The sequence below is a fragment of the Talpa europaea genome, assembly GCF_964194135.1.
Source record: "Talpa europaea genome assembly, chromosome: 5".
Taxonomy (NCBI): domain Eukaryota; kingdom Metazoa; phylum Chordata; class Mammalia; order Eulipotyphla; family Talpidae; genus Talpa; species Talpa europaea.
Window position 1 is genome coordinate 15,651,700 of NC_140071.1, and position 16,540 is coordinate 15,668,239.

At 46.4% G+C, this 16,540-nt stretch overlaps 1 protein-coding gene across 3 annotated transcripts in view; it reads right to left on the reverse strand.

Moving 5' to 3' along the window:
* Positions 1-780: 780 nt before the first annotated feature.
* Positions 781-16,540, reverse strand: part of MTMR12 (myotubularin related protein 12) — a gene marked incomplete at both ends in the record, with an annotated part of 60,236 nt that continues 44,476 nt past the window's right edge. Inside the window, 8 exons of one of the 3 annotated variants that reach the window (XM_084233458.1) lie at positions 781-1,350; positions 4,119-4,280; positions 5,158-5,325; positions 7,873-8,045; positions 10,517-10,587; positions 11,898-11,976; positions 14,472-14,596; positions 15,270-15,376. In XM_084233458.1, coding sequence (XP_084089584.1) covers positions 781-1,350; positions 4,119-4,280; positions 5,158-5,325; positions 7,873-8,045; positions 10,517-10,587; positions 11,898-11,976; positions 14,472-14,596; positions 15,270-15,376 — 1,455 coding nt within the window. The remainder of the gene's footprint in view (positions 1,351-4,118; positions 4,281-5,157; positions 5,326-7,872; positions 8,046-10,516; positions 10,588-11,897; positions 11,977-14,471; positions 14,597-15,269; positions 15,377-16,540) is intronic. The other 2 variants (XM_084233459.1, XM_084233460.1) reach the window with 2 other exon arrangements.

The following is a 16,540-nucleotide window of genomic DNA, read 5'->3' on the forward strand; positions in this document are numbered from 1 at the left end:
GAGCCTCCAGAAGAAAGGAAGTTACTCTGGGCAAACCAACGTGATTCCCCAGTTTAACCAGCAGGTTTAGCAGCACGATCCTGGGGCTCTGCACAAGGCAGGAGCATGAGGGTCGGTGGAGAGTGGCAGAGGGCAGGCAGAGAGAAACCAGGTGCTGTCAGCACCCCTAAAGGGGTAATGTGGTCTGAAATGTCACGTAGGTGGCAGGGTAGGAATTCCCCAGCTTTTCTACAGGCAAAAGGACGTAGAAAGGAAAAATGCTATTGGTTGTTTAAAGGAACGCCATATGCCTCAAATACCTCTACTTGTATCGTTCAATTCACCAGACACTCACGTAAGGCGGAACTTTCTCCAGTCTGCGGTGGGTTATAGGGACACTTGCTATCCCAATGACTGGATGAATTTTCTTGGCACAGACAGGATCTGAAGAAAGTACTGAGTCCAAGAATAGCTAGCTTATCAAAGTCCTTTCTAGTAGTTAACCAGCCTTTGCTGGCTCTATATAATACTTAGGCATCAGACAACGGCTACAATTCCATCATGGGTCAAGTAGTAATGCCTGTCAATAATACTAGAGATACGGTTTTAATTGCATAGTCTTTCAAGACCATGAGAAAACACTGAGAACCAGCTCTTTTCCTGAAGGCCCAGGTGCACTCTGCAGAGCACTGACTAAATGGCCTCCCCCCAAACAGTAAGCTTCAGCGAGAAATGCCCATATGCGTCCGACTCCCGTCCAGATCGCCAATATTCTTCTCGTGCCATCACTGAACGGAAAAGTCACACGTCTCCTAGATCTACAAACTCATCTTCTCGTTTGGCTAAATCTTCTTCATCTCCCAGAGCTTTCCAACCACTGATGGGCAAGACTGGCTTGGAGGAATGCCGCTGCAGAAACGCGAAAGGAAACAAAGAGGACAAGCGGGCAGAACTCCTCAGTACGGAGGGTGCCTCTGCCTGGAGGCCCTGCTGGATGTGGTGTCTCTCATTGATCTTCTCCTGTAAGCTTTGCACTTCCTCCATCATCTCCAAGAGTTTGCTCATGGTGGCCACTTGGCCTCCACCCAGGATTTGGGCTTCTGGAATCCAACGCAAGTAGCGCTGGGCCCACACTCTGATTTCTGGCCCCTCTATATGAGGCAGCAACAGGCCGTGGTAGTCGGAAGGCTTGCTGTGCCAGCTGTCATAGAACTCCCGGAAGTTGTCTTGCAGCTCCTCGGAAGAATTAATTAGTTTGCTGATTCTCTTGCCCAGAAGGTTTTTAATCAAATGGTCTGTTTCTTCTCTGAAAAAGCCTCTTTTAGGAGATGATTTAGACTGGGTGAGTGGCAAAGAAGGTTGTCGTTGATGCTATGGGAAAAAACACAAATAAAAATCTGTTTAGCCAGCAATTACAGTTGTTGTCATCAAAAAGGGGACATAATCCTGCTTCAGCAAGGGGTACAAGACACCAGAATCGCCAGGTGAACACCTCTGTTAACAAGCTGTAACATACAGGGAACACAGCACCTTCCCCCACCACCACACACACACACATTTTTAAATGACAGGCTTGTTGAGAAAAGGAGAAAAGGAGAGGCTCTTGCATAGTCACAGGCGGGCAGGAGAGCTGCCTGACAGGGGTTCTGTTTTATTCCATGATGCAAATGTGAGAAGCACACTCTGTAAGCTACGCGCACACGGAGCTGCATACAAAGCTGGGTTGTGACAAGACAGGGAGGCCCCTCATTCCTTTCATCGAGGCACCAAAGGGCACTAAGTACTTTTGAAGAACGAGTTTAAGACAGGCTGATGAGGCAGAGGATTTGGGGTGGTGCCTATTCACTTGCTGAAGAGAGAAATGTTTCTCCTTTGAGAAATCAGGGATGTTAGCATTGATGATAATCTGAAAACCTTTGAGGAGGCAGTTTCAACCACCTGAAGAGAATATCACGTTAATGAAATAATTTTTTAGGTTATTAGGAAACCAGAGGAAGCTTAAGCCTAAGTCATCAAGATTCCTTTAGACAGACAGGTGGGGAGAAAGGAATTTGATGACCTGGCTAAGTTGGCCAGAAGCTCCTGTCTGACAAGCTGCAGAGTAGAAAATGTAGGACTATTTACACTATTTTCATCCTCAGTAATTCTAGCTACAGTCAAATCAAGGTGTTATATTTTGAGGTACACTGTGAGAGGGGTGCAAAGATTGGTAAGGTGGCCAGAAAGTTACAAGGGATGAAGGTAAAAAATGTGAGGAGAAATGCTTTTATTCCTGAGGTGTCCATTTGAAAAAAGGATGATTTTATTTTGGGGCTAATCTTACAATCCTCAAACATATTTCTGCCAGTGGGCCTTCTTTGTTGAAAAAAAAAAAAAAAGGACTTTTTTTTTTTAATCATGAAAGGAATACTTCTGTATTACAGAATATGGGATAATGATAAAAATATAAAGAACGGAAAATCATCCACAATACTACACCCAGAGATGACCGGGACTTGTGACTTTACATCTGGGGACGGGAGAGTCGAAGGGCAGAAATCAATGAGTGACCTGCCTTCTTGGGAGGGAGGGGGCTGGAGAAGGCAGGTGGGACCTAACAGCCACTGAGATTTACCTGCAGGTTCTGCACTCAGTGCTTTATATCCATTAACTTACGCAATTCTCAAGGCCAGTATTACTGCTCCATTTACAAACAAGGAAACTAAGGCACAGAGGCTTAAATCTGCAGAGGCCTTAGCTACCAAGTGACAAAGTAGATACAGACACAGACACACACACAGACACATACACACACACACACACACACACACACACAGAGTCTGGCTCCAGAACCTGTGCTTGGAACAGTACCCTACTTGTTCTGGGAGCCCCTTCTCTCAATCTCCTAAGTAGAGGGTGTTCAAGATAGGCCATGTGGGAGGGATCCTTGCATAGTCATTCACAGAACAGCACTTCCTGCTGGTCAGCCACAGCTTCCTCCAAGGCCATGGGCACTGTTAACACAGGGCCCCGAGTCTGACACCTGGTCTTCCTTGTTGCCTCAGCCCCAAGACTGCTAGTCTGGCCTGAGATTCCCCAACCCTTTGATTCAAACATCTCTTACTGGTTAGCTCCTGAGCCTAGGTCTCTGCTCCAATCTGCAAGGAGAAGGGGCACTTAGAAAGCTGGGTGGGTTCTGTGATCTGAGCAGGGAGAGATGTGCGTGCAGCCACCAGGGGGCACAGTGCGCCAAAGGAAAACAGAACCTCTGGCCAGGCTGCTCAGGACCCCAGGGCAGTTCTGATCCAGCCACCAGTAAAGAGGTTGAGCCAGGAGGGGACCCTCTCACCCCAGGGCTCAGAACCCTTGAAAGGGCAAAGGGGCAGATCTAAGTAGTTCGGTAGCTGACAGCTGCGTGGCCGGCTCTGGCTCACCTAGGTGCCCAGACCTCTTTAAAAGAAGCACCTCCCACACCAGCTCCGGCAGGATCAGAGGTAAGGAGAAGGTGGCAATGGCTGGGGTCTGTCACCACTGCTCTCCCCTTTGTGGAGCCCGTCAGGAAGAAACTCCAGACAAGGAGACACGGCCAGAAAATACCCTGTGAGTCATGAATTATCCAGGGAACCCTGAGATTTTAATAATTAATAAAATCAGGAACAAATATCTGACAGAACACCCAAATCTGAGGCATTTGTGCCTTCCAGCACAGGTGAGTAAACGACAGCGACGGGCCAGGTGTGACGTGGTGCCTGTCTCCCTAAGCGCTGGGGCACAACCGTGCCTGTGTGCACTGTGGTCTCTGGCTGCTTCTACCTACGACAAAACAGTGGGCAAGCTGTGTCAGAGAAGCTATGCGGACTTTGACAGGAAAACTTGAGTTTATAGCTCATGAAGAAAAGTCTGGCTATTGGGTCTTGCTATTGGAGATAAGGAATGACAGGGGTAGACCCACGATTCCATGCAGCATCCTGAGGGACATTCAGCTAATAGCTGTGCTGGATCAGGTTAAAGGCAAAAATAAAGAATGTTCATGATTCCTGACAGTTGGCCCATCGCGAGTCTCGACTCTGCAGACTATTTCCAGAATTCACATCACTTTTACCCTTACATCCATGCGAGTCTCTGGGCATATGAAGGAGTGAGACATGTGGACATCTTACTTTGCAAGGCGTTCCTTTCTGCTGGCCTTTGTCCAGTTTTGGCTTTTCCACATAAAGAGGGTTTGTGAACAACATCTGGGCCTTGGGTTCAAACTGTACAGACCAATCCCACACGGCGAGCAGATTCAAGGGCTGGCTTTGTACATCCAGGCTGTCCCTGCCCTGCCAAAACAAGCAAAGTTCACGACAGCTTCCAGTGAGGGTGGAGGAAGCAAACACACACTCCTGAGAGACGGGCACCAGGAAGGGCACTCCTGCCCTGCGGGAGACGCCACCTCACTTTTAAAGGCTGCCTGTGAGCGGCTGTTCACAGTGGGAGAAAGCTTTGGGGGGAACAGGGAAGAAGGCCAGCAGGCCACACGGCACCATTTCGAGAGCACTACTATTTTCTTTTTTTCAATTTTACAATTCCTCACTTTTTCAACTGAGGAAACCGAGGCTCCCGAAACTGAAGTGAACTAACTGTCTGAGGTCATGAAGCCTGTGAGTGGCAGGTCAGGGATCCGGAACCAGGAAGCCCAGGCCCAATGCTTCTGATACACGGTGGGGTTTGGCACAGCTAGCTGAGCAAACCCTGAGGCCTGCAGAAGGCTGGTTGGAGCACTGGCTGTGGCTAGTTCAACCCCTGGAAGCAGGACCTAGAGGGGGACTAAAGTGGTTTAAGATGGCAAGACTGCTCATTCCGTTCACTTCAGAGCAATCCAGGCATCAGGCCTGGATTGGAATGGGAGAGAAGGCTGGCTGCTTTTCCAAAGGCCAGCTATTCATGTTGCTTAATCGCACCACTCCAATACTAACTGTCTGGCCTTGAGCAAGTTACTTATCCTCTTTGTGCCTCAGCATCTCAGAGTAACAAAAACACAAACCCCACATGGTGTGATGAAGAGTAAACATCAATATCTGGTCCCAGAGTCTACTCAGGTGATATTTACTCATGTCACCTACTCAGTCTACTCATGTCACATTTATTAAAATCTCATTGCACCTGCCTCATGAGATGGGGCTTCTTTACCGCACGGGCTCCTCAGGGGACTCTTACCACGTTAGTATCTTTTTGATGAGGCGAATTGAAGAAGAAGGTGCTAAAAATAGGTATGTATAGGCTATCCGATAAAACGGTCAGATAAGTCTCTGTGAATTCAAATGCTGGGGGATGCTGGTGCACCAGCTGCCAGACACAGTCTAAGAACAGCAGGAACACAGGAACCTGTGTGAAAACAACACACACGTCACTGGGCGTTACCAAGTTTGGGACAGCTACCACAAGAGCGGGAACCCCTTCAGAGAAGTATGTGCTTGGGAGACATGGTACTCCATCCCCTTCCAGGGGACAACTCTGTCCAAGTGAAATCACACTCTCGTGGCTCGTACTGGTGGTGCCTACTTGTGTGGAAAGTACTTCCAAGGTGAAATATGTAAAACTCCCACTGTTGAGCAGCATTCGCAGAGGAGCTGGGGGTGCACCTGCAATCGATTTTGATGACAGAGAACCCTCACTTTGAACCCTAAATAAGTGAAATATTATCTCCCCCCTAAAGAATTCCATTCTTCCGATTAGTAACATTATATTTTTAAAAACCTGCACTCACTTGTTTGGAATCTCAACAGCAGTCCCTCTCACATAATGAGAGCCCAAAAGAGAACGAGGACGGGTGAGAAAGGCAAAAGACATAAAAGAAAGTTTTTCATGTTTTTTTCACACATTTATTTTATTTAACCAATAGTCTCTTTTGTTAGGCCCCAGAGGCAAGCCCTGTATTAGTAGAGAATTTTCTAGGTGCTTTGTCTTCACAAATCACAAATGTCTCATCCTTCTTGAGTGACCAGTGACACTGTCAGGTAGGCAAGACAAGCCACAGGGCACGCTCTCCCTTATGGAGACCAGCCAAGGTGGCCCCAGCTCAGGAGAAAGCCATGACCTGACAATCTAGCTTTTGAGCCGAAGTCCAGGGCTCCGTCACTCATACCACAGACTAGACCACCCAATTTTCGTTCAAAACTTCACTGTTGCTGTTGAGATGCCAAGAAATATTTGTAAAGCAATGTTACTTTGCACTTCATTTTATGCTCAGTGCCATTAAGCAGAATGGAAACTATCTGAACCTCACCATGCAGTCGTGGAAGTGGACTCAGAACATCGGGGTGACTTCTCCAAGGCTGTGTGAACAGCAGGTCTTCTGTGGGACTCCTTCCCCATTCTCTGCTTTCCACACAGACAGGCACCACCAGTACTAACCACTCCTTCCCCATTATCAGTCCCCCTTTTCTGAAGATGCGGACGATCTCCAACTTACAATGGTTCAACTTATTTTTTTGACTTAGGGATGTGAAACGGATCCACATTAACTAGAAACTGTCACATTTTGACTTCTGCTCTTTTCCCAAACTAGCACAATGCAGTGAGATCCTCTCCCATGACGCTGGTCACTGACAGTGGGCTGCAGCTCCCGGTGATGATGTGATCACTAAGATAACAACTAATCTCTACAAACTGTTTCTCACTTTCAGTACAATATTCAATGAATTACACAAGATACTTAACAGTTTGTTATAAAACAGGCTCTGTGTCAGGATACTGCTCACGGTGTTTTGAGCATGTTTAAGGTAGGTGAGGGTAAGCCTACGAGGCTCAGTTGGTTAGGCGGACTCAATGTATTTTTACTATCAATGTACGAGGGATTTCTCAGGATGTAAGCCCATCGTAAGTGAAGGAAGATCTTCACACAAAATCACACTTCCTGACAGAGGATCAGCTCTCTGCCCATCATATTATTTGATTCCCATCAACCTTTCATATTATTTTCTGCCACTCCATGACTGAAGATGGTCATTTCCATTCAGCTCCTTGGGACACAGAGGAGGACAGACCAGGCCTGAAAGAAACCCCAGGCCTAGTGGGAGAGACCTGGGTCTCCCAGGAACATGTCAACCCCTGATGGACAAAAGCCATGGCTCTCGACTCCCACAATATGTTGTGTTAAGCTGTTCTGCCCACAGACAAACAGGTTTAACGTCTAGAGAAGGAAAACCACGAGTCACGCCACTAGCATACGTCAGCACTGTGGGTGATTTAATTAAAGAAAGCTCACCCGGTTTTCATTATTCCTTCCACAACCATTAATCATTCAGCCAAAGGAGTTTGTACAGCCGTATTCGTGACAAGCATGCCACAATTTAGGGGGGCCTCATTTTCAGTAACTGAACTATTGACACAATGCTGTCTCCAGTGCTTGAATTCAAGGCAAGTGGGAAAGCCAGGGGCAATTCCTATCACCGGAAAGCAGGAGAGGCTGTGTGCACACCACACACACTCACAATTTATGCCCTGGGGAAGGACAGTGAGAACATAACTCTAGGCTTTATCTTGAATGAGTTTACATGCAAGGGAGATTAGCGTGCATCTTGAAAATGTGCTTTTTTTGGCGAAGACTAACTTAGCAGAAATTCTAGGAGTCTCTCTCCTAAGTTAATTTTTATTTAAGTCACAAATCCCTCCTACTGCCACCATAAAATATATATATACCCTTGGTGCACAAATTTAGAAGAGAACATTCTCAACTCGTTTGTTAATATCCCTTTTCTCTGGGAAGGGTTCCATTGCTTAACACATTCAGAGTCCTCAAGCAGTGAGCTGACCACCTCAGGAAGCTGACTGCTTCCTGAGGAGCCAGGATGGAGAGTACTTTGCAAGCCCTATATCTGAAGACAGGCATGGAGTGGGGGATTCTTCCCATGGCTGAAAACAGTCACTTACCTCCTCTTTGTCACTCTGACGCAGATGGTTGCAGCGATCCAGGAAACAGTGCCCGCCCATGATCCACTCCTTCTGGATGAGGCTCTGGAAGCCGACCCTGGTTCTGCAGTGGGGATCCATCATCACTTGCACCAGAGAGGAGAGTAGGCAGCAGAGGTCGGACGCGGTCTCCTCTAGAAGGGGCCCCAGCAGCAATGCAAAGAGAAAGGAGGGTTTGAAGTGTTAAAAGCAGCAGAGCACACTCACACTCACACAGTAAATAGTAGGGTGTCACTCACTGTCAGTTCTAACTCCCTAAAGTCAGAGCCACTGGGAGAAACAGGTGATGCTTTCAGACTGAGCCAAAGTGCTTCTAGCCGGTCTAGCACAGGTTCTTGCGGAAGTGCTACTAACCGTGGATTTGCTCACTACATGAATAAACACAGCACAACAGATGCGCTGCCAGCATGTGGATGTCCAATGTGCCACACGATAAGAGCAGAGTCACACATAGCACAGTGCCCCTCTACGCTATGCAGACCAAGTCCAAAACTTGTTCTTTTGGCCAGCATGTCAAAGTCACCATCACTGAACTCACTGTTCTGGACTCAGCTGCTTCTCAGACCCGCCCCACAGCTCCTTTCCCCCACCCCCAGCTCTTCCACTCCCTCTGGAGAAGTTTAATACTCTGGAGTGCACCAAAATGCTCTAGTTCTCAGCTCTGCACCTCTGGCAATTTCTGCCTAGGGAGCACAGATGTGGCTGCTTCTCCCTGCCTGGCCAAGAGGAGAAGCTCTCTGGGGGGCACTGTAGTGGCCCCTGGAGAGCACTGCGTGAATCCCACAGCATGAAAATTCCACTCACATGCCTGCTTGACCTTTGTGACTGAGAGCAGATGAAAATGCATGTCTACATTCATGCACTGGTGCTGCTTTTAAGAGCCTAAAAGTCAGAATCTACATCTGTGGTTTCTTCTTTACAAAAAGAAGTGTAATTCAAATTGCTTTCCAAAATGTCCATGAGGATGCTGCTGCTGGTATCACCAGGCTTAGGAAGCCAGCACACACTGAGGTAGGGAAGTGTTTCCACTGTCAATGCTCTCATTCTGACCCTGGAGCCATGAAGCACGATGGGTCCAGGCTTACACTCGTGCTCCTTTTTCTCCTCCATGAAACAACACTAAACTATGGAACAAGAGTTTAACAGAAATAAGTATTTTGTTTTTGTCTTTCCATGCTATCATTTTCAAATCAAGTTTCAGATTTATTTATTTATACAAGAACCGGAGTACAGGCCAGATGCGCAGGAGGGTGATAGGATCCACCAGAGACAGAGCGGGGAACAGAACAGGCAGGCTGATGAAATACACTGCTGAGGGGAGCAGTGAGCGCGGCAGGAGAGGTCTGCTGCACCATGTGGGATTCTTGCCGGCTGGCCGGGATCAAACCCATGCTGCAGAGGCTGCGGACAGCTTCACAGCATGGAGCTCAACCGCCTGCACCACCAGGGAGGCCCAAATCAAGTTCATTTCTAAAAGAATCTTCCTTTGTGCACCTGAAGGGTGTTAACAGTATACCTGTGGGCACTAAGAAGAGGGCTACAAAATGAGATTTTAGACTAGAGACAACTCAGGAGCTCATCTCAGAGCAGAGACATCTCAGTCACATCTGCCAAAGACTCAAATTTCATAGCAGGCAACTCTTCCCTGGCCTGGGTAAGTCACTGCTCACACGAACAGTGCTTTCCCTCCTTCTTTTCACCAGTACTCAGGACTCCAGTCTGTCTTAATCTTTTCAATAAGATGTTTAAGGCAATTGACTTATTTGTCTGTAAATTTCTAGAAGGCGTAAGTATAGAGCTCTGAACACAGTAGGTGCTCAATAAATGTATTCAAATCTAAGTCAAAAAGCCAACATCAGATGGTATGAAAGCCACAGGCGGCACATTTTTCACCTGCCTGCTAAAGCTAAATCTCAGCAGTCATGGGGAGCATTAGAGAATGAAAAAAGCGTGGGGCTATGTATGAAAGCATGAGGCGATCTACTTAATCTGAAGTAGAGGGTTACAAGAAACTTAAGATAGTCTAAAGAAAGAGCAAACAGTATTTTAGCTCAGATCTAACCGAGTCCAGCAGCAACCTTTGTTGCCAGGCGCTTTATCCTTGCTCTTTACACATTCTTGTCAGTTCATGTCCTGTTCGCCTGGGCAGCAGGTTAAGCCCAGTAAGGAAAAGGAAATCATAGCCCACATGGTTTCTGTGGCAACAGCTCAAGGTTGTCAAACACAAAGAAAAGTAACAATTAAACCATCCTTGAGTTTCTTTCTATAAAAGGAATTACCAAAAAATTTTAACTTTAACCAAGTTGAGTTAAGAAAAAAAAAATCTAAACATTAAGAAATGGAAGCTTTAGTAAAGACACCAAACAATTCCTTCTTGGGCTGCAAATAGGTCTGCCAAGTTTCAAGGGAAAGAATTTATTTTTAAACTGTAACAATGAAATTCAAAGCAAAGGATTCCAAGATTGGGGTAGAAAAGAAAAGCATGGATTTTCATACTTGCTTGCTCCCTCAACAGGACGAGTTCAGTTACACAGAGCTGTACATACAGAAATGTAATGTCAAGTGCAGAAAGTGGAAACCACTTTTTGTGCTTCAAATATATTACCTAAAAGAAGAATGTTCACGTTTTGTGCTTCTAGACATTCTGTAACCTCTATTGCTTTTTTCAGGCAGCGTCTAAATCAGAGAGATGAGAAAAAGGAGCATTAGTTCTTGAGTTTGGTAGCATGAACATCAAGAAATTTAGACTTAGTCTGACTAGGTTTTCAGTTTTCATTCTCATTTATTCTTTTTCACACTAAAATCTTCTAGAAAAGAAGTAATTACCATTTGCACCATTTGGCTACTGGAAGATACTCATCTGCCTATTAAGCATTTAAAATATTTACAAGGGGACCCCAACATTGATGTAAAAATGCCCATTCCTAGAGATTCTTAGTGAGAATTCACACCTGAGTCTGCTGGTGAGTTCTAGTAAGACATGTTTAAACCTCAAGATTGTGCAACCTGTCCACATGGATTAACCCCAGGTAGGTCCCCCACCAAACATATCAATGTGGCTGAAAAGACCCAATATGCCCAGAACCGCATCCCCTACCCCTATGCAATTTCCCCTTGAGACTATTGCCATTACTTGCAGGGTGGACTTTCCCCTACTTTATCAGGGGTTTACCAATGCTACTCTCTGCCTATAGTGGTGCCTCTTCCCATTTCTGCCTGGCTGGGGACCCTCAACTTTGCCCACCACACAGAGAGAAGAGCTCTTTTTATCACAGAGAAGGGCTCTTGGCAAGCATTCAATTAACGGGACAAGCGACCAGCTCTTCAAAACCTTCTGGGGACCGGTGTTTGGAGGGCCAAGGTCCCGTCCACGGCACTCACTGGCAGGGCTGAGAGGGGATGCATGCTGGGTCAGAGGAGACGTCTTCCCGTTCCTCCAACTCTCTCACCCCTTGCCTCCCCTGGCCTTCCCCTTTAGTTAGTGATAACAGAGAGGAGTCTCCCTAAATAGAAAGTAGGGAAGGGAACAGAATTCTGTTCTTTGGAAATCTCAACCCAATTCCAAAACCCAAGATGACTAATTGACATTAATCATGATTTTTAAAAAATGCTCCATAGGTAATACACATACAAGATACAGAATTCTTCAAATGATGGAAGAAAGCCAGAACCCCACCCCTGCCCAATCCCCAGTTCCCTCCCTAGAGGCCAGCCCAGATGCCTGGGTTAGAATGCCGGGTTGTCAGGTCCCATTTTCTGCAGCCCTGTGGTGCCTTGTCTATAGCCTAGAAAGTCGGTCTCTTTGTGAACAGGTAGCAGGTCTGTAAATTCTGATCAAATGTGCACAGGAATAATAACAACCATAAAATCCAGCTGGGCCTTGAATAGACTATGTGATCTAAGAGTATTTAACTATGAAACATAAAACAGCTAAGTATTTGTCAATTTACTATAAAATTCATGAGCAAAACAATGGTTAGAAATACCTGATTATATCAAGCCAATTGCTACTTTCCAACAGAGAAAACCACTTTATATCTGTGTCCCAAAATTCGGTACTATTGTCTGAAACAAGAAGAAAGAGAAAAGAAATCAGGTCATTCTCCACTGACATGCCTGCCACAGACAAACTGTGATTCATCCCAGCCATTCACGCCAACAGCCTTAGACTTAAACTGGGACTCCGAGCACTCTCCGTTTTAAAGGGCATTTCAAAACTTCAGCTGAAATGGTTTTTGAACTTAAATGCCTGGGAGGGTGTGGCAGTCAGAAACAGATCTGTATCACTCAAATGAAAAATGCTCTACAACATGCATACAAAACTAAGGTCGATAAAGCAAGGAGAGAGAGTAACATGCCTGAGGCAGGGAGAGCTGACATGCAGGCTGCCATTCCTAGAAAGGAAAATGCAACAGAACATGTTCTGATGTCACAGACCTGAGGGGAAGGTTGGCTTCCTTTGGAGTCCTACCTACATAAATACATTTGTCTTGCCCACCTCTACACAACGCCCCCAACCCACATTCTGCATTTTATAGAGATCTAATGCATTTCACTGTTGGCTGAATGAATGAATGATTTTTTTTTTAAATGAGGAGTGTACCATGGGAATCTTGAATTTTATACCTTGTATTTTCTTTTCATTTTTTTAAAGATTTATTTATTTTTTATTTTATTTATACAAGCACTGGGTACAGTCAGAAGCGCGGGAGGGTGAGAGAATTCACCAGAGCCAGAGCAGGGAGCAGAGCAGGCAGAAGGACCGAAGCACACTGCTGAGGGGAGCAGCGGGCGGCTGGAGAGGTCTGCGCACCATGTGGGACCCTCCTCTGGTGGCCGCTGGGGAGCAGCCAGGGATCGAACCGGCGCTGTAGAGGCTGTGGGCAGCGCCGCAACCCAGAGCTCAACCGCTGCGCCACCGGGGAGGCCCGAATGAATGATTCTTAAATAAATTATTCTTTGCAAGCCAGAGTCCAAGTTTGGAAAGGTTACCTGTAAGTGTGACAAATCTCAGAGGGTTAAAGAGTGGTTCAAGAATAGGGACCTCACTGGTGGCCTAAGGGTTAAGTCTTGGCACTATCACCGCTATAGCCTGGGTTTGCTCCCCGGCCAGGGAGCTACCCACATACAACGCAGCAGACCTCTCCAATCTCGCCCGCTGCGCCCCTCAGCAGTGTATTTCACTAGATTTGCCTGTTCTGCTCCCCATTCTGTCTCTGGTGGATCTTTTCAACCCCACCCCCAACAACTCTGGCCTGCATCCCAATTCTTCAACATAAAAAATTTTTTAAAAAATGAAAAAGGGGGCCTCCCCGGTGGCGAAGTGGTTGAGTGCTGGCTTGCGAAGCTGCCCGCAGCCTCTGCAGTGCGGTTCGATCCCTGGCCACCGGGTGAGGGTTCCACGTGGCGCGCAGACCTCTCCTGCCGCCCGCTGCTCCCCTCAGCAGTGTACTTCGTCCATCTGCCTGCTCTGCTCCCCGCTCTGGTGAATTCTCTCACCCTCCTGCACTTCTGACTGTATGCAGTGCTTGTATAAATAAATAAATAAATCTTAAAAAAAAAATAAAATTCTAAAAAAAAAAAGAGAAAGGAAAAAGGAAAAGTGGTCTATAAAAGTAATTTAAAAAAATGAAGAGAGTTAATAGGTGATTGGGCCTGATCAAATATGAGTCGAGTTCTAAACTGTTCAGAGCGGACAGCTTGGGCAGGGGCATGGGGTGGACGGGACAGCAGGGATGGCATACTTCATTTTCCACTTTCTACATTTCCGATTAATTGAAAATTTTTACATTGCAAAAAATATATATATGTACTCAATGAGAAGGAAAATGAAAGTAAAATGTTTTCAGTTGGGGGAAAAAGTTCCCTCAGTAAGCCACTGAGGAAAACAAGCAGATCATCACTTTATATGTCACTGCAAGGGAATTGCTAAATACAGGTATTGCATGCCCATAGCTTTTTCCTTTAATGAAAAATTTTCCCCTACAACTTTTTTTTTTTTTTAAGGATTTATTTATTTATTTATACAAGCACTGGGTACAGTCAGAAGTACGGGAGGGTGAGAATTCACCAGAGTCAGAGCGGGGAGCAGAGCAGGCAGAAGGACCGAAGTACACTGCTGAGGGGAGCAGCGGGCGGCAGGAGAGGTCTGCACGCCATGTGGGACCCTCCTCTGGTGGCCGGGGAGCAGCCGGGGATTGAACCGGCGCTGCAGAGGCTGCGGGCAGCTTCACAACCCAGCGCTCAACCGCTGCGCCACCAGGAGAGGCCCCCTACAACTTTTAAAGGGAGATGCCGCAATGCTCACCACTGAACATCTGGGGTCTGGGGAAGAAGAAGAGGAGCAGCAGTGAGAAGGAGCAGTGGGGCTAAAGCTTGGAGAAAAATGGAAGGAGAGGAGCAATGGCAGCCACCCCTTGGCTACCGGTCCTCCATGGCACTGACCCTGCCAGTGTAAGACTCCAACTACTAGCACAAGGAGCCCACGGAAACTGTCACCTGATCCGCGTGGCATGTCTTTCCCCATTTGACAGAAAACTTTTGCTCAGCATTCTTCTCACCTATCAGAAAGAGCTGTTTAAATTTCGAGTATGCAGTCTGGATTTCCTGCAGGGATAGGAAATTGCTTGATAGGTCTTCAGTTTTAACAATTTCATAGGGTGGCCTGTGAATGGTCTTGTAAATTCTAGGTATCAAAAAGAAACGAGAGTAGAATCATACACACAAATTAGAAATAGCTGGTTTTCCTGAGCACTGATTGTATGCCAAGGTCTGCGTGAAGAGCTCTGCGGGCATCCTCCCAGTAACCCTCATCACCGAGGCAGCTGCTCCATGACTGCCACCTCCAGGCAACGGAGATGGAGGTGGAGGTGGAGCTGCACAGAGCGAACCACCTGGCCCAAGACTGTGACGTTTGCACACTGAGAGAGCCAGCCAAAGCAGTTCTGAGCCAAGACAACTGAATTTCAAAGCCTAAATCCTCCTTTGCTTTTAATTCATGCACTTTGGGTTAACTTTAAAAAAAAAAAAAACTTTAAAAAAATCCTTAAATAAGCAAAAAAGTAGAAAAGAAGAGCATAGCATACAGACAATGATCTGGATTTGACAAGTGTTTACATTACCAACAGAATGCTTCTCCCTAAATTACTTCAATGACAGCTCGAAAAACAACACAGCTGACACTTGTAATGATCAGGTTATGCTGACTCCTGTCAGAGCAATTAAAATCGACCACTCTAAACTGTATCCCTGAAGCCCTAAGCTACCAGTGATAAACAAATGAATGGACTACTAAGAGCTGTGCCCCGCTTCTAAGAAAACAAGAACTAACCAATAACAAAATGTAGAGTAGTACTGACCCATCCAAGAAGCTCTTTTGGATTTGTAGAACACCATCATCCTGTTCTTTGGGCAATGCTGACATTTTCAAAAGGGCACATCCATTGTGGCAGGACCAACACCATATCTGCAGAGGGGAATAAAGATTTTCCAGACATGACATGCACAAGCCAACAGGACTGGTATGCTTAGCATTTAAATTCACACAGGAAATTTATAACATTAGCACAAAATGGCTAGGATAGACTCAATTTGTTGAGCCAAGAAGTGGTTTCCACCTCACAATGGAAAATACTGATTTAGCCTTTAAAAAAAAAATCCAGGTCTAGGTTAACAGACTCAGACTGGCTTATGGTCTAACATTCACCTTTAACTTGGCTTTAGTACCTGAAAGCTAGATGGTGACATTATCAGGACAGCAGCCCTTAATGGAGCACACTTCCGTTGGATGTCTCATATGAGCTTGCTTTTTCTTTCTCAGTGACACCAGTACTTGCAGGATTTTATCCCCATTAGCAGCAAGCCACTGAGGCTCAGCAAGGCTGGGTAACTTGCACCGACAAAAGAGGAACAGGTCCCATCTGTGGGAGTGCGCACTGGGAAGGCCAGCAAGGAGGCTCTTCCACAGACACCAACAAGGGACTCAACCGGGCAGGTAGCACACTGGGTTGGGAGAGGACACAAGGACAGCTAAGCTACTGAGTCTCTCAGCAAGGTGTCCATATCCTCAAAGGGAAATCAGTTTACAGGTGTTATAAGGCAGTGTGCAGTCAATGGCAGAAGAGAATTTCAAGGAACAACAAAAGGAGGACAGAAGTGGAAGAAATATAAATTACCATAAGTGACAAGTTCATGTGCTTAGGAGTTTTTTTACATACAGTGGGAGCTTTTTGTTTACTGTTTTGCAAGAACAAAAGGCAATTCCAACTGAGGCAATACTTGGGGCATAATAATCTCTAGCACAGCATGAACTGGTGGAGCAGGAAAGGCTGGCTGGGACAGGTGAGTATGCTTGTGTACTCTGGGCTCCACATAAAGACCTGGCCAGCGGTCTGAGAGTGGCTGCCCTTGTTCTGCAGGCCTAGCCATCGGTCTGGGCTCAAAGGTCAAGCTGGGGAACAAAATTACAAAATGGCCTTTTGTAACTGAGTTGCCCAGAGGGGGCGCCTCTTTGCCGTGCGTCTGCTATGTACGCTATACAGAGGCCTCTGGGCCCAGAGGTTAGAAACGAGCACACAAGCCGGCATGCGACACTGGGTACTGCACTCAGGAAGTCAGAAAGAAGAACTGG